General features: G+C 45.1%; 1 protein-coding gene across 1 annotated transcript; it reads right to left on the bottom strand.

The window, feature by feature from the left end:
• sh3bp5lb (SH3-binding domain protein 5-like, b) lies at nucleotides 1-24126 on the bottom strand. The gene is made up of 6 exons (XM_045709616.1): nucleotides 23345-24126; nucleotides 22904-22966; nucleotides 21879-22007; nucleotides 10857-11018; nucleotides 4798-4971; nucleotides 1-4139 (listed from the first exon to the last, which is right to left on the bottom strand). The coding sequence occupies exons 1-6, from the start codon at nucleotides 23597-23599 to the stop codon at nucleotides 3510-3512; spliced, it is 1413 nt and encodes a 470-aa protein (XP_045565572.1). The 5' UTR covers nucleotides 23600-24126; the 3' UTR covers nucleotides 1-3509.
• Between the last annotated feature and the right edge of the window lie 273 nt (nucleotides 24127-24399).

Here is a 24399-nt window from a genome sequence, read left to right as displayed (position 1 = left end):
TTGTGTTAAATCAAAGTTTAATAGTTGCAACAGCATCTTTCCATAAATTAACATGTACATGATTACTAAGTTAACATTCATATCATCAGTATTATTATACATCCACTACACTTTAAAATGGCACCATATTCCCCTATATTTAGTGCACTTCTTTTGACGAGGGCACATAAGTCGTGCACTACGTAGGGAATATACCACTGCTGTATTTGGGATGCATCTTATTTACATGAACAAATAAAACACGGTGTCAAGTAGAGCAGGCAAATGAGAAGACCTTCCATTAATGCTTCACACACCCTATTCCCTACATAGTGCACTACTTTAGACCAGGATCCTAGTGCACTATATAGGGAATAGGGTGCCATTTGGGAGTGACCCACAAACTGACCACTGATCTCGAGTCAGCATTTATCAGCAGATGGAGTGGGGTAGTGGGGATATTGTGGGAAGAAGCAAATGTGATATTGACCAGGGTAAGAGGAGGGAACAGCCAGGTAACAAGGATGATGCTGACCAGGTTAAGAGGAGGGAACAGCCAGGTAACAAGGGTGATATTGACCAGGTTAAGAGGAGGGAACAGCCAGGTAACAAGGATGATGCTGACCAGGTTAAGAGGAGGGAACAGCCAGGTAACAAGGGTGATGCTGACCAGGTTAAGAGGAGGGAACAGCCAGGTAACAAGGGTGATATTGACCAGGTTAAGAGGAGGGAACAGCCAGGTAACAAGGATGATGCTGACCAGGTTAAGAGGAGGGAACAGCCAGGTAACAAGGGTGATGCTGACCAGGTTAAGAGGAGGGAACAGCCAGGTAACAAGGATGATGCTGACCAGGTTAAGAGGAGGGAACAGCCAGGTAACAAGGGTGATGCTGACCAGGTTAAGAGGAGGGAACAGCCAGGTAACAAGGGTGATGCTGACCAGGTTAAGAGGAGGGAACAGCCAGGTAACAAGGGTGATATTGACCAGGTTAAGAGGAGGGAACAGCCAGGTAACAAGGGTGATGCTGACCAGGTTAAGAGGAGGGAACAGCCAGGTAACAAGGGTGATGCTGACCAGGTTAAGAGGAGGGAACAGCTAGGTAACAAGGATGATGCTGACCAGGTTAAGAGGAGGGAACAGCCAGGTAACAAGGGTGATGCTGACCAGGTTAAGAGGAGGGAACAGCCAGGTAACAAGGGTGATGCTGACCAGGTTAAGAGGAGGGAACAGCCAGGTAACAAGGATGATGCTGACCAGGTTAAGAGGAGGGAACAGCCAGGTAACAAGGGTGATGCTGACCAGGTTAAGAGGAGGGAACAGCCAGGTAACAAGGATGATGCTGACCAGGTTAAGAGGAGGGAACAGCCAGGTAACAAGGGTGATGCTGACCAGGTTAAGAGGAGGGAACAGCCAGGTAACAAGGATGATGCTGACCAGGTTAAGAGGAGGGAACAGCCAGGTAACAAGGATGATGAAGACCAGGTTAAGAGGAGGGAACAGCCAGGTAACAAGGGTGATGCTGACCAGGTTAAGAGGAGGGAACAGCCAGGTAACAAGGATGATGCTGACCAGGTTAAGAGGAGGGAACAGCCAGGTAACAAGGGTGATGCTGACCAGGTTAAGAGGAGGGAACAGCCAGGTAACAAGGATGAACGATGGATGGCTGGGCGAAGGGATAAGGAGTGTAAAAAGGGAAAAACAAAACTCCACAAGTATTCATGTGCAAATCCACTTTAAAACAGTCAAAATATTCAAATCGATGGCACTGGTTTGCATGAACAAAACATTAAAGTATGTACATTAACAGTAAATACCATATCTTCCTTCCCTTCCTCTACCTCCCTCTCTCTCCCTACCTCCCTTCCTCCCTCCCTCTCTACCTCCCCCGCTCCCTCCTTCCCTGTCTCTCTCTAGTGTAGTGATTTAGTGTCAGTGTCTGGTGCGATCAATAAAATCAAGGTAAGGTACCTGTCAACAGGTACAAAATGAACAAGAGAAGAAACTGGTCAAAAATAACCCCAGGAAGTGAAAACCGATACAAAAATAATGTACTACAACCAGGTGTTACACTACAATACAATTTAGTGGTGTTGTTAAGAGCAGGTGAAATGCAAGTACATTTTTCAACATTGTTAACTATGGTAAAACACTGCTAAAGTATTTAAATCTAAAACAATGAAAACTTCACTAAAATTGTCTCACTATTAAAAGGAAGACAGTTAAGAAATTAAATCAACGGTTAGAATTGGGATTCCTTAACTACAAAAAATGTCATCAAAGACATTAAGGGGCATTAAACTCTCAGAATATGTAAAAAAAAATATATAATAATAATAATAATAATAATAATAATAAATAGGGAGGGCCAAAGGCACTTAAAATACATTTGAGTAAAATTAAAATCTTATTTTTGATGTTCCTCAAAAAAATAAACTGTTCTTTATGTTTTTACGCAATACTAAAAAGGAGTCAACTAGAACCATTTCCCACCAAGCAGTGTAACATCTTGTATGAGTCCTAAATGTCACCCTAGTCCCTATATAGTGCACTACTTTTGACCAGAACCCAAACGTGCCCTTGTCAAAAGTAGTGCACTACAAATGGAATAGGGTGCCATTTTGGACACGTGATTTTGTGTAAGATCAGAATAGCAGACACAGTATTTGTTCCCGACAGAAAGCAGGGATTGTGAAAGGTCAGAGAGAGAAAAACACTGTGGAAGTGTTAGGTTAATGTGAGTGACACAGACATTCTCTACAGTCTGGTGTCTGAGGGAGTCGTTGGCCCTCTAGGTGCTTGGGAACATTCAAACATTCTACTGGGGTAAACACACAAAAACAGCTCTAATAACAAAATAAAATGGTTTTTTAAAATCTATTTCTACTCAAGAGGGAGAGAGAACAGTATTGCTTGTATCAACACCTTTTGTTCATGCCAAGGACGAGCCGAAACCAAATTCTGTGGTAATTCAATCAATTTGGAAGAAGCACAAAAGGCGTTCATTAAGGGACTAATGTCAATATAGAAATAGCATTGATAGAATAAGCTTTGCTGCTTAAAACGTTCAGCTGCATGTGAAACAGTCAGTAGAGTTAAGGGTATGTTCTATGTTCTACGTCTCTGTATTTACACACAGTACTGCGTTAAGACTAGCTTTACCTCAAGATATCTTACTGTGTTGAACAATAAGACAGATTAGAAGTGTAGGAACTACAAGTCCCACAAGGACCTAGTGAATCGCCTAACACTTCCTCTTCTCTCTCTGTGTGCATGATGTACCAGCCCCTCTCCCCTGCCTGCTACTCCCCTCTGCAGTGTCACAATGATGCAGGCTTGTGTGCCAAATGGCAACCTATTCCCTATAGGCCTTGGTCAAAAGTAGTGCACCTATGTAGGGAATAGGGTTCTATTTGGGACTCATTTCAATACCTCAAACAGAACTTCCACAATTGCCGTCTGCATTCTTTGCACTCTCTTGATTTCATTCCTTTATCTGATTATTCATGACACAGTGCCTTCTATTCTGGTCTCACAAACTCACACTTCTGTGGTGCTGCTTGACAAAGCTCTCCTGTCTCTCTCTCCCTCTCGCCCCCCTCACCACCTCCAATCTATCCTGCCTTGGAGCAGGGATGTCCACCTCTCTCACAACTCTCTCCTCTGCCCTTGGGTTCCCGTCTCTGTTCTCAGCCATAAGGGACCGGTCCCTCTCCCAGTCCTCTCCCATCAGGCTGCTCACGTCACTCAGGTCCCCCAGGTGCCCCACCGAGTCACACTTCTCCAGGTCCGAGGCGATGGTCTGGAGGCTGATGACAGACATGGAGTCTGACCCTGCCTCTCCCCTCTCGCTGTGTCCCCAGCCCTGCTCTCTGTGTCTCTCCACCCACTGCCTGGTCTTCTCTCCATCAGCCCAGTCCTTCTCCTCCAACCCTCCTCCTCCGCCACAGGCTCCTCCAACCTGAACTCCGACCTCAGCCTCCGCCCCCACTGGGGAGCTCCGCCCACCGCAGGCTACGGGGCGGGCCCTGGTGGCTCGGACACACCCCCTCTGGGCATGGATCTGCTCGCTGATTTGCTCCAGGTTGCGCAGGGCGACGGAGTAGCGCATTTTTACCCTTGCAACGCGCTCTTCCAGCTGCACCACCTTTGCCTTGTGCTCCTGTCAAAAAAAAATGAAGGTGAAGTAACAGGATTCGTAACCCAAAATGTTTCACGGTATTTTTTTATTTTTAATTGAACTAGTGTTCTTGGGTGGTCCCGTGTGGCTCAGTTGGTAGAGCATGGTGTTTGCAACGCCAGGGTTGTGGGTTCGATTCCCACGGGGGACCAGTACGGGGGGGAAAAAAAGGTATGAAATGTATGCATTCACTACTGTAAGTTGCTCTGGATAAGAGCGTCTGCTAAATGACTAAAATGTAAATGTAAAAATGGGTGAGCCCGCTTGTCGAAATCTTGAAAATAGAAGAGTGTTATTTTTAACGCTGAGCAGCGCGAGCCTCTCGCGGAGCCAGTCTGGTTTCGTTGAAATTTAAAAAAAACGGGAGCTTCTCAAACTAGCGGGTCACGTGTTGCTTAATAAAACATGGCCGATTAGAAAGAGACTGGTCGTAGCACCAAACCATGAGGGACACCGCAGCTTTATAGTGGACTCAGAGTAACACAACACAAGCAGTTGAGGTGTTGCTGTAACATCACAATGGCAGATTGATACAGTTAGAATGTACTGACTATCCTACAGTGAGTACAATCTTGAACTGATTTTAGAGAGATTAAGCTCCTGCCCTATGGGTCATTCTGTCTGAGACGAGGCTACACACCTCCAGTAGGTGGTTAAACTGAGCCTTGAGCTCAAAGTAAGGTTTGGACTTGATGATGAACCTCTTGAGGGATTTCTGAAGGGTCTGGACACGTTGTTCTGCTTCCTGGCACAGCTGAGTGACCCGTTGGTGCTCCCTCTCGCTCCTCAGCCGCTCCTCCTCTGCCTCGTTAACCTGGGGCACACACAACACACACCATCAGCAGCCGTCAGTCATGCCTTTGGACATCAACCCGCCGTCACTCTCTAGGTGCCTCTTTCCCCATCAATCATCAGCATCAACACACTGGCACTTTTACAAGGAGAAAAGAAACAGCAGCAGGATGCCTTTATTTCACCTCGCACACGACCCTCACACCAACCCTCTGGGAGAAGCATTATTAAGGCATCAGCAGCACTACCAGCTGTTAGGCATCAGCAGCACTACCAGCTGTTAGGCCATGATAATACCTGGGTGAGTCCCTCTCTTCAATCTCATATATACTCAAATGATCCACAGGGCACTTAACACACACACACACACACACACACACACACACACACACACACACACACACACACACGTTAAGTGCCCTGTGAATCACTTCCATAGCAGAACAGAATAGCGGAGCTCCATTACATGAGAACGAGGACGTCCAACCTTGATCTTTATAAAGAGTACTGGTCCACATGAATTAAGCACAGAGAGTGTCCGTCCCCTGCACCATGCTAGGAGACATAGTAAACAGCTGCTGATACCTTTAAACATCCACTCTGATGAAGAGGCTTGTAGGATGAAGAGATTGATAGTTCTCACACCCTTTCCCCTCTACCATCATTCAGCGTCTACCACGGACTTCAGGAAACAGCAGAGGGAGCAGCCTCCTATCCACATTGACGGGACACTAGTGGAGAAGGTGGAGAGCGTGGGACCTCGGCGTTACTCTGGACCCTGATCTCTCTTTTGAAGAACATATCAAGACTGTTTCAAGGACAGCTTTTTTCCATCTACGTAACATTGCAAAAATCAGAAATGTTCTGTCCAAAAATGACGCAGAAAAATTAATCCATGCTTTTGTTACTTCTAGGCTGGACTACTGCAATGCTCTACTTTCCGGCTACCCGGATAAAGCACTAAATAAACTTCAGTTAGTGCTAAATACGGCTGCTAGAATCCTGACTAGAACCAAAACATTTTGATCATATTACTCCAGTGCTAGCCTCCCTACACTGGCTTCCTGTTAAGGCAAGGGCTGATTTCAAGGTTTTACTGCTAACCTACAAAGCATTACATGGGCTTGCTCCTACCTATCTTTCCGATTTGGTCCTGCCGTACATACCTACACGTACGCTACGGTCACAAGACGCAGGCCTCCTAATTGTCCCTAGAATTTCTAAGCAAACGGCTGGAGGCAGGGCTTTCTCCTATAGAGCTCCATTTTTATGGAATGGTCTGCCTACCAATGTGAGAGACGCAGACTCAGTCTCAACCTTTAAGTCTTTACTGAAGACTTATCTCTTCAGTAGGTCCTATGATTAAGTATAGTCTGGCCCAGGAGTGTGAAGGTGAACGGAAAGGCTGGAGCAACGAACCGCCCTTGCTGTCTCTGCCTTGCCGGTTCCCCTCTTTCCACTGGGATTCTCTGCCTCTAACCCTTTTACAGGGGCTGAGTCACTGGCCTACTGGTGTTCTTCCATGCCGTCCATGGGAGGGGTGCGTCACTTGAGTGGGTTGAGTCACTGACGTGGTCTTCCTGTCTGGGTTGGCGCCCCCCCTTGGGTTGTGCCATGGCGGAGATCGTTGTGGGCTATACTCGGCCTTGTCTTAGGACGGTAAGTTGGTGGTTGGAGACATCCCTCTAGTGGTGTGGGGGCTGTGCTTTGGCAAAGTGGGTGGGGTTATATCCTGCCTGTTTGGCCCTGTCCGGGGTATCATCGGATGGGGCCACAGTGTCTTCTGATCCCTCCTGTCTCAGCCTCCAGTATTTATGCTGCAGTAGTTTATGTGTCGGGGGCTAGGGTCAGTCTGTTACATCTGGAGTATTTCTCTTGTCTTATCCGGTGTCCTGTGTGTATTTAAATATGCTCTCTCTAATTCTCTCTTTCTCTCTTTCTGTCTTTCTCTCGGAGGACCTGAGCCCTAGGACCATGCCTCAGGACTACCTGGTATGATGACTCCTTGCTGTCCCCAGTCCACCTGGCCGTGCTGCTGCTCCAGTTTCAACTGTTCTGCCTGCGGCTATGGAACCCTGACCTGTTCACCGGACGTGCTTGTTGCACCCTCGACAACTACTATGATTATTATTATTTGACCATGCTGGTCATTTATGAACATTTTAACATTTTGACTATGTTCTGTTATAATATCCACCCTGCACAGCCAGAAGAGGACTGGCCACCCCTCATAGCCTGGTTCCTCTCTAGGTTTCTTCCTAGGTTTTTGGCCTTTCTAGGGAGTTTTTCCTAGGGAGTTTTTCCTAGCCACCGTGCTTCTTTCACATGCTTTGCTTGCTGTTTGGGGTTTTAGGCTGGGTTTCTGTACAGCACTTTGAGAATATCAGCTGATGTACGAAGGGCTATATAAAAATACATTTGATTTGATTTGAAATTTGAGAGTTTTAAGTTCCTTGGCGTACACATCACGGACAAACTGAAATGGTCCACCCACACAGACAGCGTGGTGAAGAAGGCGCAGCAGCGCCTCTTCAACCTCAGGAGGCTAAAGAAATTCGGCTTGACACCAAAAACACTACAAACTTTTACAGATGCACAATCGAGAGCATCCTGTTGGGCTGTATCACCGCCTGGTACGACAGCTGCTCCGCCCTCAACCGCAAGGCTCTCCAGAGGGTGGTGCGGTCTGCACAACACATCACCGGGGGCAAATTACCTGCCCTCCAGGAAACCTACACCACCCGATGTCACAGGAAGGCCAAAAAGATCATCAAGGACAACAACCACCTGAGCCACTTCCTGTTCACCCCGCTATCATCCAGAAGGTGAGGTCAGTACAGGTGTATCAAAGCTGGGACCGAGAGACTGAAAAACAGCTTCTATCTCAAAGCCATCAGACTGTTAAACAGCCATCACTAACACAGAGAGGCTGCTGCCTACATACTGACTCAACTCCAGCCACTTTAATAATGGAAAAATTGATGTAATCAATTTATCACTAGCCACTTTATATTATATAATGTTTACTTACCCTACATTATTCATGTCATATGTATATACTGTACTCTATACCATCTACTGCATCTTGCCATCCTGATGTAATGTATCACTAGCCACCTTAAACAATGCCGCTTTATATGTTTTCATACCCTACAATACTCATCTCATATGTATATACTGTACTCTATACCATCTACTACATCTTGCCTATGCCATTCGGCCATCACTCATTTATATATTTTTATGTACATATTCGTATTCATTCCTTTACACTTGTGTGTACAAGGTAGTTGTTGTGGAATTGGTGGATTACTTGTTAGATATTACTGCACGGTCGGAACTAGAAGCACAAGCATTTCGCTACACTCGCATTAACATCTGCTAACCATGTGTATGTGACAAATACATTTGATTTGATAAGCTTTAGCCACTAGTAAGCTAGTGATTATCTAGTACAGAGATAATCAACTCCAGGACCGGGTCATCAAATCAAATTTTGTCACATGCACCCAATACAACAGGTGTAGTAGACCTTACTGTGAAATGATTACTTACAAGCCCTTAACTCGATTTCTTGAACTGCATTGTTGGTTAAGAAAATATTTACTAAATAAACTAAAGTAAAAAATGTAATAACGAGGCTATATACAGGGGGTACTTAGTCAATGTGTGAGGATACAGGTTAGTCGAGGGAATTTGTACATGTAGGTAGGGGTAAAGTGATAGATAATAAACAGCAAGTAGCAGCAGTGTAAAAACAAAGGGGGGGGGGTCAATGTAAATAGTCCAGGTGGCCATTTGATTAATTGTTCAGCAGTCTTATGGCTTGGGGGTAGAAGCTGTTAAGGAGCCTTTTGATCCTAGACTTGGCGCTCCAGTACCGCTTGCCGTGCGGTAGCAGAGAGAACAGTCTGAGAATTTTTAGGGCCTTCCTCTGATACCACCTGGTACAGAGGTCCTGGATGGCTGGAAGCTTGGCCCCAGTGATGTACTGGGCTGTACGCACTACCCTCTGTCATTGTCTTTTTTTTTTAAAGACAAGTGTTTCAGCCCTCCAGGACCAAAGTTGAACCATTGCCATAGAGCCGTCGTCCGTCTCCTTAACGGTCTGCCATAGAGCCGTCGTCCGTCTCCTTAACGGTCTGCCATAGAGCCGTCGTCCGTCTCCTTAACGGTCTGCCATAGAGCCGTCGTCCGTCTCCTTAACGGTTCGCCATAGAGCCGTCGTCCGTCTCCTTAACGGTCTGCCATAGAGCCGTCGTCCGTCTCCTTAACGGTCTGCCATAGAGCCGTCGTCCGTCTCCTTAACGGTCTGCCATAGAGCCGTCGTCCGTCTCCTTAACGGTCTGCCATAGAGCCGTCGTCCGTCTACTTAACGGTCTGCCGTAGATATAGCTTTAGCCATTAGCGCTGTGCGATTAACCGAAATGTCAGTTTTTTTTGTGGTTATTAAACTAATTGACCGATGTCGGTTCAACTATTTGAATTCCATTTAGTACTGGGGCTTTTCATCCCGACGCGCTGTTTCTCTAGAGAGAAGTCAAGAACTATGTGGGACGCTGAAGGGAGTTGTAGTTTTCATTAGGCAAATATTCAACCTAGTTCAGCAACAAAAAAAAAACCCTGGTAATTAACTACATGACCATAATCCATTGCGCCTGTTATTTCCGTCTCAGACAGAGATGGATACACTTTAACGTCTGCTACCTTCGGTTAGATACACACAGACTGTACGAGAGAGGACTGTACACAACACAAAGATGAGAGAGAGGGATAGAGACAGTTGGTGAAAGTATGCCTTATCTACTTTGAAGAACTAGTAAAATGATTTAGTCAGACAGCTCTGCAGCATGCGTCGGCAGGCTAGCTAAATAGGATGCCTAAAGACTACAGTATTGTGAGCACAGAGCTAACATGGCTGGCTGAGCAGAGTGGAGTATGAAATTAAAAATAATAAGGTCTACCCCACGTGAACCTGACAGAGACAAGGGAATATTTTCAACGTTTTAGCAATTGAATATTCACTATTTTGGGCTTTGGAATTTCCATAATACATTTGTTTTAAAAAAATTGTCGAAACAAATTGAAAACATTGATATTTTTTTAAATAATCAAAACACAAAACGGACCTCAAAAAGCACTAATCTCTCAGCACTATTAGCCACAAGTATTCACTGTCTAGTACAAAGACAAAGTACTAACGGGTATTCCTGTCTACCTGGTAGTTAACCACTCACCTGCCAGACCACGTCTGAATCAGTTCCTGATTAGAAGGAGAAAATTAAACCAGAAATGCTGTTTCGGGCCCACCAGAACCAGAGTTGAATAGCCCTGGCCCTGTATTCATAAAGCACTCCCTGTGCCTTGGAGGACCCCCTCCTCTCCCTCTGAGGACCCCCTCCTCTCCCTCTGAGGACCCCCTCCTCTCCCTCTGAGGACCCCCTCCTCTCCCTCTGAGGACCCCCTCCTCTGTGTGTACCTTGGAGGACCCCCTCCTCTCTCTCTGTGTACCTTGGAGGACCCCCTCCTCTCCCTGTGTGTACCTTGGAGGACCCCCTCCTCTCTCTGTGTGTACCTTGGAGGACCCCCTCCTCTCTCTGTGTGTACCTTGGAGGACCCCCTCCTCTCTCTGTGTGTACCTTGGAGGACCCCCTCCTCTCTCCCTGTGTGTACCTTGGAGGACCCCCTCCTCTCTCTCTGTGTGTACCTTGGAGGACCCCCTCCTCTCTCTGTGTGTACCTTGGAGGACCCCCTCCTCTCCCTGTGTGTACCTTGGAGGACCCCCTCCTCTCTCTCTGTGTGTACCTTGGAGGACCCCCTCCTCTCTCTCTGTGTGTACCTTGGAAGACCCCCTCCTCTCTCCCTGTGTGTACCTTGGAAGACCCCCTCCTCTCTCTGTGTGTGTACCTTGGAGGTGGCGTGGTTGAGCATCTCCTGCCAGGTGGGGTCCAGAGTGTTCCTGTCTGCCAGGAGCCCCTGCTCTGCCACGTACACCATCTCTCTGGCAGCCGTATGCATGGAGACGGCTCTCTCGTACCTCAACGCTGCCTTCTGTGTCTCATGCTGGGCCTATGAAAACAACAACCAATCATAGTTCAGCTAAGGACACCACAACCAATCACAGTTCAGTAACAGACACACCACAACCAACCAGACGACAAACCAATTACTAAGGGGCAAATCCTTACTTACAGTAAAGTGTAATTCCCATTGACATCAATCCATGACTAAATGAAAATCTGATTTGAATGGAAGTTAGGATTAGCCTCTAAAAATCAGGAGAATGATGGTGGTGGTGACACGGAGGAAAACAGGAAGTCTCCGCGTCACCAGCTATAAAACAAGAAGACGACAGCAACAGCTACAAATCATAGAGAAGTGAACCATAAAAACAGCTGATCCTCATTGTATTCTAGTCATGCTAGTTGGTGAATTATGTCAAAGCCAGAGAGGAGGAAGATTTGTCCATGTTGGTTTAGGGAGAAGGAGCAGGGCACTTCGAGACAAGGCGTAGGTCCCAAATGGCACCCTATTCGCTATATATATATATAGTGCACTACTACCCATAGGGCCCTGGTCAAAAGTAGTGCACTATAAAGGGAATAGGGTGCCATTTGGAATACTCCCAAGGTGACTCAGAATTCCAGGGGAGGGTAGAGCCGATGTACTCGGAGAGAGGCCGCGGGGCCGGATGGACGCACAAGGTTACCCAAAGTTTAGGGTCGTCAGGCAAAGACTGATGACTGCTTCACATCTGAACACCAGTTATAATCATTTTTGTGACACGGTTCCCTTGACTGTCTGTCTCGCTCAATAGCAGTCAGACGTGTGCCAGGTCGAACCAAGCAACTGTTTTGTGGACAGAATAATAAAATCACAAAAAAAAAAGTGCTTGGTTGTCTTGTCTCCTGAATAGACGGCGACGTAGTTGACACATAAATGCCTGGGAAATTATACCGCTCAGAGTCTTTCTACTTTTCTCATCTACAGTGCCTTCAGAAAGTATTCACACCCCCTTGACTTATTACACATTTTGTTGTGTTACAGCCTGAATTCAAAATGGATTGAAAAATGAAAAGCTGCAATGTCTTGAGTTAAGAAGTATTCAACCCCTTTGTTATGGCAAACCGAAATAAGTTGGAGGAGGAAACATGTGCTTAACAAGTCACATAAGTTGCATGCACTCACTGTGTACAATAGCATTTAACATGATTTTTGAATGAATACCTCAACTCTGTACCCCGCACATACAATTATCTGTAAGATCCCTTAGTCAAGCAGTGAATTTAAAAAAAAACATTCAACCACCAAGACCAGGGAGGTTTTTCAATGCCTCGCAAAGATGGGCACCTATTGGTAGATTACATTTAAAAAAGCAGATATTGAATATCCCTTTGAGCATGTTGAAGTTATTAATTACACTTTGGTTGGTGTATCAATACACCCAGTCACTACAAAGATACAGGAGTCCTTCCTAATTCAGTTGCCAGAGAGGAAGGAAACCGCTCAGGGATTTCAACATGAGGACAATGGTGACTTTTAAAACAGTTAGAGTTTAACAGCTGTGATAGGATAAAACTGAGGATGGATCCACAACATTGTAGTTACTCCACAATACTAACCTAATTGACAGATTGAAAAGAAAGAAGCCTGTACAGAATATAAATATTCCAAAACATTCATCCTGTTTGCAACAAGAAATTAAAGTAATAATGCAAAAAATGTGGGAAAGAAATGTACTTTATGTCCTGAATACAAAGCGTTATGTTTGGGGTAAATCCAATACAACACTGAGTACCACTCTTCATACTTTCAAGCATAGTGATGGCTGCATCATGTTATGGGTATGCTTGTAATCAGGATCTACGTAAATGAGCTAAGCACAGGCAAAATCCTTGAGGAAAACCTGTTTTAGTCTGCTTTCCACCAGACACTGGGAGATGAATTCCCCTTCCATCAGGACAATAACTTAAAACACAAGACCAAATCTACACTGGAGTTGCTTACCAAGAAGATAGTGAATGTTCCTGAGTGGCCGAGTTACAGTTTTGATTTAAATCTACGGCAAGACCTGAAAATGGTTGTCTAGCAATGATCAACAACCAATTTAACAGATCTTGAAGAATTTTGAAAAGAATAATGAGAAAATGTTGCACAATCCAGGTATGGAAAGCTCTTAGAGACTTACCCAGAAACACTCACAGCTGTAATCACTGCCAAATGTGATTCTACAAAGTATTGACTCAGGGCTGTGAATACTTATGTAAATTAAGTATTTCTGCATTTCATTTAACACATTTTGCAAAATTTCTAAAAAACATGTTTTCACTTTGTCATAATGGGGAATTGAGCGTAAATGGGTGAGGAAAAAAGATGAAGCCTGAATTCAAAATAGATTATAACAAAATGTGGAATATGTCAAGGGGTAGGAATGCTTTCTGAAGGCACTGTAATTCCACTTTGACATTATGGGGTTTGTGTATAAGCCAGTGAAAATACATCTCAATTTAATCCATTTTAAAATTAAGCTGTAACACAACAAAAAAATGTGAGTAAAAATCAACAGGTGTGAATACTTTCCGGAAAGGCACTGTGATCACATGGTGCCGGTCTCCTTTACCATGGACATAGCTAAATGTCTAGAAGAAATGCCGATCCTTGCGTCTTCTCCTTTTCTCTGCTACATTTTCATAGCATCGGCCGTGATGTTGGTTGCTGCTAACCAGATCACATTTCCAATCCATGATTTGCTTAATTGGTTTCAATTAGATCCCTGAGGGTTACACTAAAGATTTCCATTAGTTCTATTACAGTTTGGAAAATACCCTTCACAACGCTGATTAAACATGGACTGGCACTTTCACCACGGGACCTCAGAAAAGTTCACCTTCCAAGGGTTAAATGTTTTACGTAATCAATAAGGATGATTCATTAGGCGGCTTCATGTACTACGCCTATAACAACAAGTTAGGTTAAATTCATATAAGAATCTTCATGAAAACGTTTTTTTTTTTTTTACACATTCATGTGTGTGGATTAAGTTATGCAAATATACAGTGCCTTCAGAAAGTATTCAGACCCCTTGACATTTTGTTATGTTATAGCCTTATTCTAAAATGGATTAAATAAAAAATTACACAGAAATACACACACACAATACCCCATCACGACAAAGTGAAAACAGTTTTTCAAAATTTTAGCAAACAGAAATACCATATTTACATAAGTATTCAGACCCTTTGCTATGAGACTTGAAATTAAGCTCAGGTGCATCCTGTTTCCACAACTTGATTGGAGTCCACCAGTGGTAAATTCAATTGATTGGACATGATTTGGAAAGGCACACACAGCTGTCTATATAAGATCCCACAGTTGACAGTGCATGTCAGAGCGAAAACCAAGCCATGAGGTCAAAGGAATTGTCCGTAGAGCTCCGAGACAGGATTGTGTCGAGGCGCAGATCTCGGGGAAGGGTAACAAAAAATGTCTTCAGGTCCCCAAGAACACGGTGGCCTCCATCATTCTTAAATGGAAGAAGTTTGGAACATCCAAGACTCTTCCGAGAGCTGGCGGCCCGGACAAACTGAGCAATCGGGGGAGAAGGGCCGTGGTCAGAGAGGTGACCAAGAATAAGATGGTCGCTCTGACAGAGCTCCAGAGTTCCTCTGTGGAGATGGGAGAACCTTCTGGAGGGTTCTCCCATTTCTGCAGCACTCCACCAATCAGGTCTTTATGGTAGAGTGGCCAGACGGCAACCCCTCAGTAAAAGGCACACTTGGAGGTTGCTCGCTTGGAGTTTGCCAAAAGGCACCTAAAGACTCTCAGACCATGAGAAAGAAGATTCTCTGGTCTGATTTAAACCAAGATTGAACTATTTGGCCTGAATGCCAAGCGTTACATCTGGAGGGAATCTGGCACTATCCCTATGGTGAAGCATGGTGGTGGCAGAATCATGCTGTGGGGATGTTTTTTAGCGGCAGGGACTGGGAGACAAGTCAGGATCGAGGCAAAGATGAACGGAGCAAAGTACAGAGAGATCCTTGATGAAAACCTGCTCCAGAGCACTCAGAACCTCAGACTGGGGCGAAGGTTCACCTTCCAACAGGACAACGACCCTAAGCACACAGCCAAGACAATGCAGGAGTGGCTTCGGGACAAGTCTCTGAATGTCCTTGAGTGGCCCAGCCAGAGCCCGGACTTGAACCGTAAAAAAATAATAATAATAATATTTGCCACATGCGGCGAAAACAACAAGTTTAGACTTTAGCGTGAAATGCTTACTTAGAAGCCTTTAACCAACAGCGCAGTTCAAGAAGAAGAAAATATTTACCAAGTAGGGAAAAAGAAAAGGAGAGTCAGTGTGCGGGGTACAAGCTAGTTGAAGTAATCTGTACATGTAGGTGGGGCGAAGAGACTGCATAGGTAACAAACAAACAGCGAGTAGCAGCAGTGTATAAGGGGGGGGGGTAGAAGCAGTCTAATGGTTTGGGGGTAGAAGCTGTTGAGGAGCCTAGACTTGGTCCTAGACTTTTGGTCCTAGACTTGGCGCTCCGATAACGCTTGCCGTGCGGTAGCAGAGAGAACAGTCTATGACTTGGGTGACTGGAGTCTCTGACAATTTTATGGGCTTTCATCTGACACCGCCTAATACATACATACATACATACATACATACATACATACATACATACATACATATACACTGCTCAAAAAAATAAAGGGAACACTTAAACAACACAATGTAACTCCAAGTCAATCACACTTCTGTGAAATCAAACTGTCCACATAAGAAGCAACACTGATTGACAATAAATTTCACATGCTGTTGTGCAAATGGAATAGACAACAGGTGGAAATTATAGGCAATTAGCAAGACACCCCCAATAAAGGAGTGGTTCTGCAGGTGGGGACCACAGACCACTTCTCAGTTCCTATGCTTCCTGGCTGATGTTTTGGTCACTTTTGAATGCTGGCGGTGCTTTCACTCTAGTGGTAGCATGAGACGGAGTCTACAACCCACACAAGTGGCTCAGGTAGTTCAGCTCATCCAGGATGGCACATCAATGCGAACTGTGTCAAGAAGGTTTGCTGTGTCTGTCAGCGTAGTGTCCAGAGCATGGAGGCGCTACCAGGAGACATCAGGAGACGTGGAGGAGGCTGTAGGAGGACAACAACCCAGCAGCAGGACCGCTACCTCTGCCTTTGTGCAAGGAGGAGCAGGAGATGCACTGCCAGAGCCATGCAAAATGACCTCCAGCAGGCCACAAATGTGCATGTGTCTGCTCAAACGGTCAGAAACAGACTCCATGAGGGTGGTATGAGGGCCCGACATCCACAGGTGGGGGTTGTGCTTACAGCCCAACACCGTGCAGGATGTTGGCATTTGCCAGAGAACACCAAGATTGGCAAATTCGCCACTGGCGCCCTGTGCTCTTCACAGAAGAAAGCAGGTTCACACTGAGCACGTGACAGACGTGACAGAGTCTGGAGACGCCGTGGAGAACGTTCTGCTGCCTGCAACATCCTCCAGCATGACCGGTTTGGCGGTGGGTCAGTCATGGTGTAGGGTGGCATTTCTTTGGGGGGCCGCACAGCCCTCCATGTGCTCACCAGAGGTAGCCTGACTGCCATTAGGTACCAAGATGAGATCCTCAGACCCCTTGTGAGACCATATGCTGGTGCGGTTGGCCCTGGGTTCCTCCTAATGCAAGACAATGCTAGACCTCATGTGGCTGGAGTGTGTCAGCAGTTCCTGCAAGAGGAAGGCATTGATGCTATGGACTGGCCCGCCCGTTCCACAGACCTGAATCCAATTGAGCACATCTGGGACATCATGTCTCGCTCCATCCACCAACGCCACGTTGCACCACAGACTGTCCAGGAGTTGGCAGATGCTTTAGTCCAGGTCTGGGAGGAGATCCCTCAGGAGACCATCCGCCACCTCATCAGGAGCATGCCCAGGCGTTGTAGGGAGGTCATACAGGCACGTGGAGGCCACACACACTACTGAGCCTCATTTTGACTTGTTTTAAGGACATTACATCAAAGTTGGATCAGCCTGTAGTGTGGTTTTCCACTTTAATTTTGAGTGCGACTCCAAATCCAGACCTCCATGGGTTGATAAATTGGATTTCCATTGATTATTTTTGTGTGATTTTGTTGTTAGCACATTCAACATGTAAACAAAAAAGTATTTAATAAGATTATTTCTTTCATTCAGATCTAGGATGTGTTGTTTAAGTGTTCCCTTTATTTTTTTGAGCAGTATAATATATATATAATATATACACACATATATATACACACATATATATACACATACAAACAGTTGAAGTTGGAAGTTTACATACACCTTAGCCAAATACATTTAAACTCAGTTTTTCACAATTCCTGACATTTAATCCTAGTAAAAATTCCCTGTTTTAGGTCAGTTAGGATCAACACTTTATTTTAAGAATGTGAAATGTCAGAATAATAGTAGAGAGAATTATTTCTTTCAGCTTTTATTTCTTTCATCACATTCCCAGTGGGTCAGAAGTTTACATACACTCAATTAGTATTTGGTAGCATTGCCTTTAAATTGTTTAACTTGGGTCAAATGTTTCACGTAGCCTTCCACAAGCTTCCCACAATAAGTTGGGTGAATTTTGGCCCGTTCCTCCTGACAGAGCTGGTTTAACTGAGTCAGGTTTGTAGGCCTCCTTGCTCGCACATGCTTTTTCAGTTCTGCCCACAAATTTTCTATAAGATTGAGGTCAGGGCTTTGTGATGGCCACACCAGTACCTTGACTTTGTTGTCCTTAAGCCATTTTGCCACAACTTTGGAAGTATGCTTGGGGTCATTGTCCATTTGAAAGACCAATTTGTGACCAAGCTTTAACTTCCTGACGGATGTCTTGAGATGTTGTGTCAATACATCCACATAATTTTCCTTCCTCATGTAGCCATCTATTTTGTGAAGTGCACCAGTCCCTCCTGCAGCAAAGCACCCCCACAACATGATGCTGCCACCCCCGTGCTTCACGGTTGGGATGGTGTTCTTCAGCTTGCAAGCATCCCCCTTTTTCCTCCAAACATAACGATGGTCATTATGACCAAACAGTTCTATTTTTGTTTCATCAGACCAGAGGACATTTCTCCAAATAGTACGATCTTTGTCCCCATGTGCAGTTGTAAACTGTAGTCTGGCTTTTTTATGGAGGTTTTGGAGCAGTGGCTTCTTCCTTGCTGAACGGCCTTTCAGGTTATTCCAATATAGGACTCGTTTTACTGTGGATATAGATACTTTTGCACCCGTTTCCTCCAGCATTTTCACAAGGTCCTTTGCTGTTGTTCTGGGATTGATTTGCACTTTTCACACCAAAGTACGTTCATCTCTAGGAGACAGAACACGTCTCCTTCCTGAGCGGTATGACGGCTGCGTGGTCCCATGGTGTTTATACTTGCGTACTATTGTTTGTACAGATGAACGTGGTAACTTCAGGAGTTTGGTCTCCAACTTTTTTTTCTGAGGTCTTGGTTGATTTCTTTTGATTTTCCCATGATGTCAAGCAAAGAGGCACTGAGTTTGAAGGTAGGCCTGGAAATACATCCACAGGTACACCTCCAATTGACTCAAATGATGTCAATTAGCCTACTAGAAGCTTCTAAAGCCATGACATACTTTTCTGGAATTTTTAAATCTGTTTAAAAGGTACAGTCATTTTAGTGCATGTAAACTTCTGACCCACTGGAATTGTGATACAGTGAATTAATCTGTTAACAATTGTTGGAAAAATTACTTGTGTCATGCACAAAGTAGATGTCCTAACCGACTTAACAAAACTATAGTTTGTAAAGAAGAAATTTGTTGAGTGGTTGAAAAATGAGTTTTAATGACTCCAACCTAAGTGTATGTAAACTTCTGACTTCAACTGTAGGTCCTGGATGGCAGGAAGCTTGGCCCCAGTGATGTATTGGGAAGTACGCACTACCTTCTGTAGTGCCTTACGGTCAGATGCTGAGCAGTTGCCATACCAGGCGGTGATGCAACCGGTCAAGATGCTCTCAATGATGCAGCTGTAGAACTTTTTGAGGATGTGGGGACCCATGCCAAATCTTTTCAGTCTCCTGAGGGGGAAAAGGTTTTGTCGTGCCCTCTTCACGACTGTCTTGGTATCTTTGGACCATGATAGTTCATTGGTGATGTGGACACCAAGGAACTTGAAACTCTCGACCCGCTCCTCTACAGCCATGTCAATGTTAATGGGGGCCTGTTCGGCCCGCCTTTTCCTGTAGTCCACAATCAGCTCCTTTGTCTTGCTCACATTGAGGGAGAGGTTGTTGTCCTGGCACCACACTGCCAGTTCTATGACCTCCTCCCTATTGGCCGTCTCATCGTTGTCGTCAGCAAACTTAATGATGGTGTTGGAGTCGTGTTTGGTCACGCAGTCATGGGTGAACAGGGAATACAGAAGGGGACTAAGTACACACCACTGAGGGGCCCCCGTGTTAATGATCAGCGTGGCAGACATGTTGTTGCCTACTCTTACCACCTGGGGCGGCCCATCAGGAAGTCCAGGATCCAGTTGCAAAGGGAGGTGTTTAGTCCCAGAGTCCTTAGCTTAGTGATGAGCTTCGTGGGCACTATGGTGTTGAACACTGAGCTGTAGTCAATGAACAGCATTCTCACATAGGTGTTCCTTTTGTCCAGGTGAGAAAGGGCAGTGTGGAGTGAAATTGAGCCATCTGTGGATCTGTTGGGGCGGTATGCGAAATGGAGTGGGTCTAGGGTGTCCGGGAGGATGCTGTTGATGTGAGCCATGGCCAGCCTTTCAAAGCACTTCATGGCTACCGATGTGAGTGCGACGGGGCGGTAATCATTTAGGCAGGTTACCTTCACTTCCTTGGGCACAGGGACTATGGTGGTCTGCTAGAAACATATAGGTATTACAGACTCAGTCAGGGAGAGGTTGAAAATGTCAGTGAAGATACTTGGCAGTTGGTCCGCGCATGCTTTGAGTGCACGTCCTGGTAATCCATCTGGCCCAGCTGCTTTGTGAATGTTGACCTGTTTAAAGGTTTTGTTCACATCGGCGACCGAGAGCGTTATCACACAGTCATCCAGAACAGCTGGTGCTCTCATTGCATGCTTCAGTGTTGCTTGCCTAGAAGCGAGCATAAAAGGCATTTAGCTCTTCTGGTAGGCTTGCGTCACTGGGTAGCTTGCATCTGGGTTTTCCTTCGTAGTCCGTAACAGTTTTCAAGCCCTGCCACATCCGACGAGCGTCAGAGCCGGTGTAGTAAGATTCAATCTTAATCCTGTATTGATGCTTTGCTTGTTTGATGGTTCAAGGGCATAGCGGGATTTCTTATAAGCGTCCGGATTAGTCTCCCGCTCCTTGAAAGCATCACCGCTAGCCTTTAGCTCGATGCGAATGTTGCCTGTAATCCATGGCTTCTGGTTGGGATATGTATGTTCAGTCACTGTGGGGGCGATGTCATCGATGCACTTATTGATGAAGCCGATGACTGAGGTGGTGTATTCCTCAATGCCATTGGATGAATCCCGGAACATATTCCAGTCTGTGCTAGCAAACAGTCCTGTAGTGTAACATCCGCGTCATCTGACCACTTCCGTATTGAGCGAGTCAACGTTACTTCCTGCTTTATTTTTTTGCTTGTAAGCAGGAATCAGGAGGATAGAATTGGTCAGATTTACCAAATGGAGGGCGGGGGAGAGCTTTGTATGCATCTCTGTGTGTGGAGTAAAGGTGGTCTAGGATTTTTTCCCCCCCTGGTTGCATATGTGACATGCCGGAAAAAAATTGGCAAAACTGATTTAAGTTTGCCTACATTAAAGTCCCTGGCCACTAGGAGCGCCACCTCTGGGTGAGCATTTTCTTCTTTGCTTATGGCCTTGTAGAGTTGGTTGAGAGCGGTCTTAGTAACAGCTTCGTTCTGTGGTGGTAAATAGACGGCTACGTATAATATAGATGAGAACTCTCTTGGTAGATAATGTGGTCTACAGCATTATCATACGGTACTCTACCTCAGGCGAGCAATACCTCGAGACTTCTTTAAATATTAGACATCGCGCACCAGCTGTTATTGACAGAAAGACACACACCCCCACCCATCGTCTTACCAGAAGTAGCGTCTCTGTTCTGCCGGGGTATGGAAAATCCCGCTAGCTCTATATTGTCCGTATTTTCGTTCAGACACTTCTCTGTGAAACATAAGATGTTACAGTTTTTAATGTCCCGTTGGTAGGATAATCTTAACAGTAGGTCATCAACTTTATTTCCCAATGACTGCACGTTAGCAAGAAGAATGGAAGGCACTGGGAGTTTACTCGCTCGCCTCCGGATTCTCAGAAGGATCCCCGATCTGCGTCCTCTTTTCAGGCGTCTTTTCGTCACGCAAAAAGGTGCGGATCTGGGCATGTTCCAGTGAAAGCAGGATATCCTTCTCGTCGGACTCGTTAAAGGAAAAAGTTTCTTACAGTCCGTGGTGAGTAATCGCTTTTCTGAAGTCATTTTCGGTCATAAGAGACGGTAGCAGCAACATTATGTACACAATAAGTTAAAAAATAAAGTTACACAAAACGCAAAAAATATAAAATGGCACAATTGGTTGGGAGAATGTAAAATGTCAGCCATGTTCTTCGGCGCCATTTTTTCCAAAAACCTGTTTTTGCTTTGTCATTATGTGGTGTGTAGATTGAGGGGGGGGGAAACAATTTAATCAATTTTAGAACAAGGCTGTGACCTAACCAAATTTTGAAAAAAGTCAAGGGGTCTGAATACTTTCCGAAGGCACTGTAGGTTGACAGAGGCTGGGTAACTAAATGGCTATTTTGTCACACCAGAGATAATATTAAAAACCTTTCGATGAGCACCCACACACACCACTCAAAACACACATCCAGTCCAACACACAACCACCAACCTCTTTGGCTAGTCTGCGGGCTTCGTAGTAGGGCCTGGCCTTCTCGATGCAGGTCCCTAGCTGGGAGCCCTGAGCATTGAGCTTCCTGGCTGAGTCAGTGAGGATCCTCCTGTAGCTGGACCTAGCATCCTGAAGGAGAGAGAGACATTCACCAGTTAACCTCATAGCTCAGTACTGTAATTGATAGGCTACCATCAAATGATATCACTCCAATAACATCCTCAAGAGGTCTTCACAATAGACCTTGAGGCAAGGGAAGTAAGTCATCTCCTGCACACCGCTTCTCTGACCTCTGCTCAACAACAACATATGAAACTGTAAACCTTTACATTACTGTGTGCAGTGAATTAACAGTGTGTTGACCTTGCGGCTTAGTGAGACCTGAATCACATGACATTATCTATGTCAACACCAAGAGAAAGTGTGAGTAGGCTACGCCCCAAGAAAGACAGCTTATAAAAGTATAGCGCTAGCATACACTGGGTATACCAAACATTAGGAACACCTTCCCTTTTTCCCCTGTCGGGGCATGTGGAAAGCGTGCTGGCCCATGTTGATTCCAACGCTTCCCACAGTTGTGTCAAGTTGGCTGGATGTCCTATGGGTGGTGGACCATTCTTGAAATAAAACGGGAAACTGTTAAGCATGAAAAACCCAGCAGCGTTGCAGTTCTTGTATGTGTGGCCTTCTGAATGGCATACACAACCCATGTCTCTATTGTCTCAAGGCTTAAAAATCATTCTTTAACTTTTCTCCTTCCCTTTATCTACACTGATTGAATTGTCGATAACATCAATAAGGGATCATAGCTTTCAGCTGGATTCACCTGGTCAGTCGGTCATGGAAAGAGCAGGTGTTCTTAATGTTTTTATATACTCAGTGTATATGACTATCAGTCATACAGATGCCGTACCGTGTTGGGTTGTGTGGCTGATAGTCTGTTCTGGGACAGATAGGCCTAGTCTCCCCAGACATGTTAGATTTGATTCTGGGTTATGAGGCTAGCTGACAAAGAGCTTACTCACATCCAGTTTCAGTTCCAGCTTGTTGATTTCATCACTGGCCTGATTCAGGTGTTCTAGCTCCTCCTGAGAGAAAGAGAGAGAGAGAGAGAGAGAGAGAGAGAGAGAAAGGTAAAGGTTTAGTATTGGGACTGGCCTTCATCACAATAAGAGAGAATGTTTCATATTGGGTTTGGCCTGGCCATAAACTTCACTACAATAAGTATGAAAGAAATCCCTGTGAAATTGTGGAAGCCATTTGCAATGCAGATGTGGGATTTAAAATTGCGTTTAAGCTAAATGATGCAAGCGTCTGCCATACTGACATTTAGTTTTGCCTATGATTATTTACAGCTAATGTAGCTATAGTGAGAGTGGAATATAAGCAGTATGGAGCATGGGTTTGCAATTAAAAACATGAAAGAAGTCAGATACTGTACAGGCTGCTGTACTACAGACACTTGCCTGAATTCTAGGGTCCAATTCCTCTTCATATTTGCCTTCTTCATTAGCAGCCTCAATCTTTTTCCCAGTGACACCATCATCATCCTCACATTGTGTTTTCATGTTGTCCAGAGTGTTTTCGTTCCCTCCTCCCCCTTCTCTCAGGATGCTGTTGTCCCCATCCTCAGCCTCTTCGCCGGGGGTCTCTTCGCGTATGTCCGACGGTTCGGGACCCCCAGAACCGAATGGACTTTCAAGCGAGCTCCCTGGTTCCATTTGTGGCCGACTCGGGGTTCGCTCGCCGGAGAGGTGAAGCGTCAATTTATGCAAGTCGTAGAAATGTTCAAATACGTGCTACGTGCACCACATGTCGGAAATTCACGTTTGCAATGAGCAACTATTCCAAGCTAAAACTAGCAGCTCGCGTCTCTGTTGTTAGCTAGCTAAATGCTGTAATCAAGCCATTGTTTTAATTAGCTGGCTAACTAGCTAAGGTTAGCTAGCTATTAGCTGGTAGCGCTGAATTTGCAGGTACGCGGCTAACTAGCTCAAGATGTAGTTCCACTTACACCAGATTACACCATTACATGATCTGTCCTGTAGCTTGAACCAGTAACAGTTGCTTTAGACAAACCGGTCCTTCTGACTTCTTGTCATAACATGACTTTCCGATAAATCAGCAACAAAAAAAAAACAAGATTGAAGGCATTAAACATGTATGTGGCTGTCAAACAAGCTTTGTATCACTCCCCTGCCCTGTGTTGACAGCACTTGGTGTCGAGTGTATCAGCTGTGAACATTTGTTTTAATGGTTTCATTGATATGTTTGATTTAATCATATTATACGGTATTTAAAAAAATAAAAAAAACATTGAGAAAACATTAAATGCATTTCATAGCAGACTTGCATGTTAAATCCCCACATTTTTATGCATGGCTCTTCTGCAATTTCATTTACTGAAACTTTATTTAACTAGGCAAGTCAGTTAAGAACAAATTCTTATTCACAATGACGGCCTACACCAGCCAAACCCAGACAACGCCATATGGGGACTCCCAATCACTGCCGGTTGTGA

Source organism: Salmo salar, chromosome ssa27, assembly GCF_905237065.1.
Source record: "Salmo salar chromosome ssa27, Ssal_v3.1, whole genome shotgun sequence".
Classification (NCBI taxonomy): Eukaryota; Metazoa; Chordata; class Actinopteri; order Salmoniformes; family Salmonidae; genus Salmo; species Salmo salar.
The sequence above is the reverse complement of the archived record's forward strand: the minus strand, read 5'-3'. Positions and strand labels throughout refer to the sequence as shown.

What these genes read in the sequence shown, in the direction of transcription:
- sh3bp5lb (XM_045709616.1), bottom strand. Translation starts at nt 23,599, where the DNA reads ATGGAACCAGGGAGCTCGCTTGAAAGTCCATTCGGTTCTGGGGGTCCC. An exon ending in CCCGCAGACTAGCCAAAGAG is followed by an intron (nt 11,019 to 21,878) that starts GTTGGTGGTTGT and finishes TTGTTTTCATAG; the next exon opens with GCCCAGCATGAGACACAGAA. An exon ending in AGTTTAACCACCTACTGGAG is followed by an intron (nt 4,140 to 4,797) that starts GTGTGTAGCCTC and finishes TTTTTTTGACAG; the next exon opens with GAGCACAAGGCAAAGGTGGT.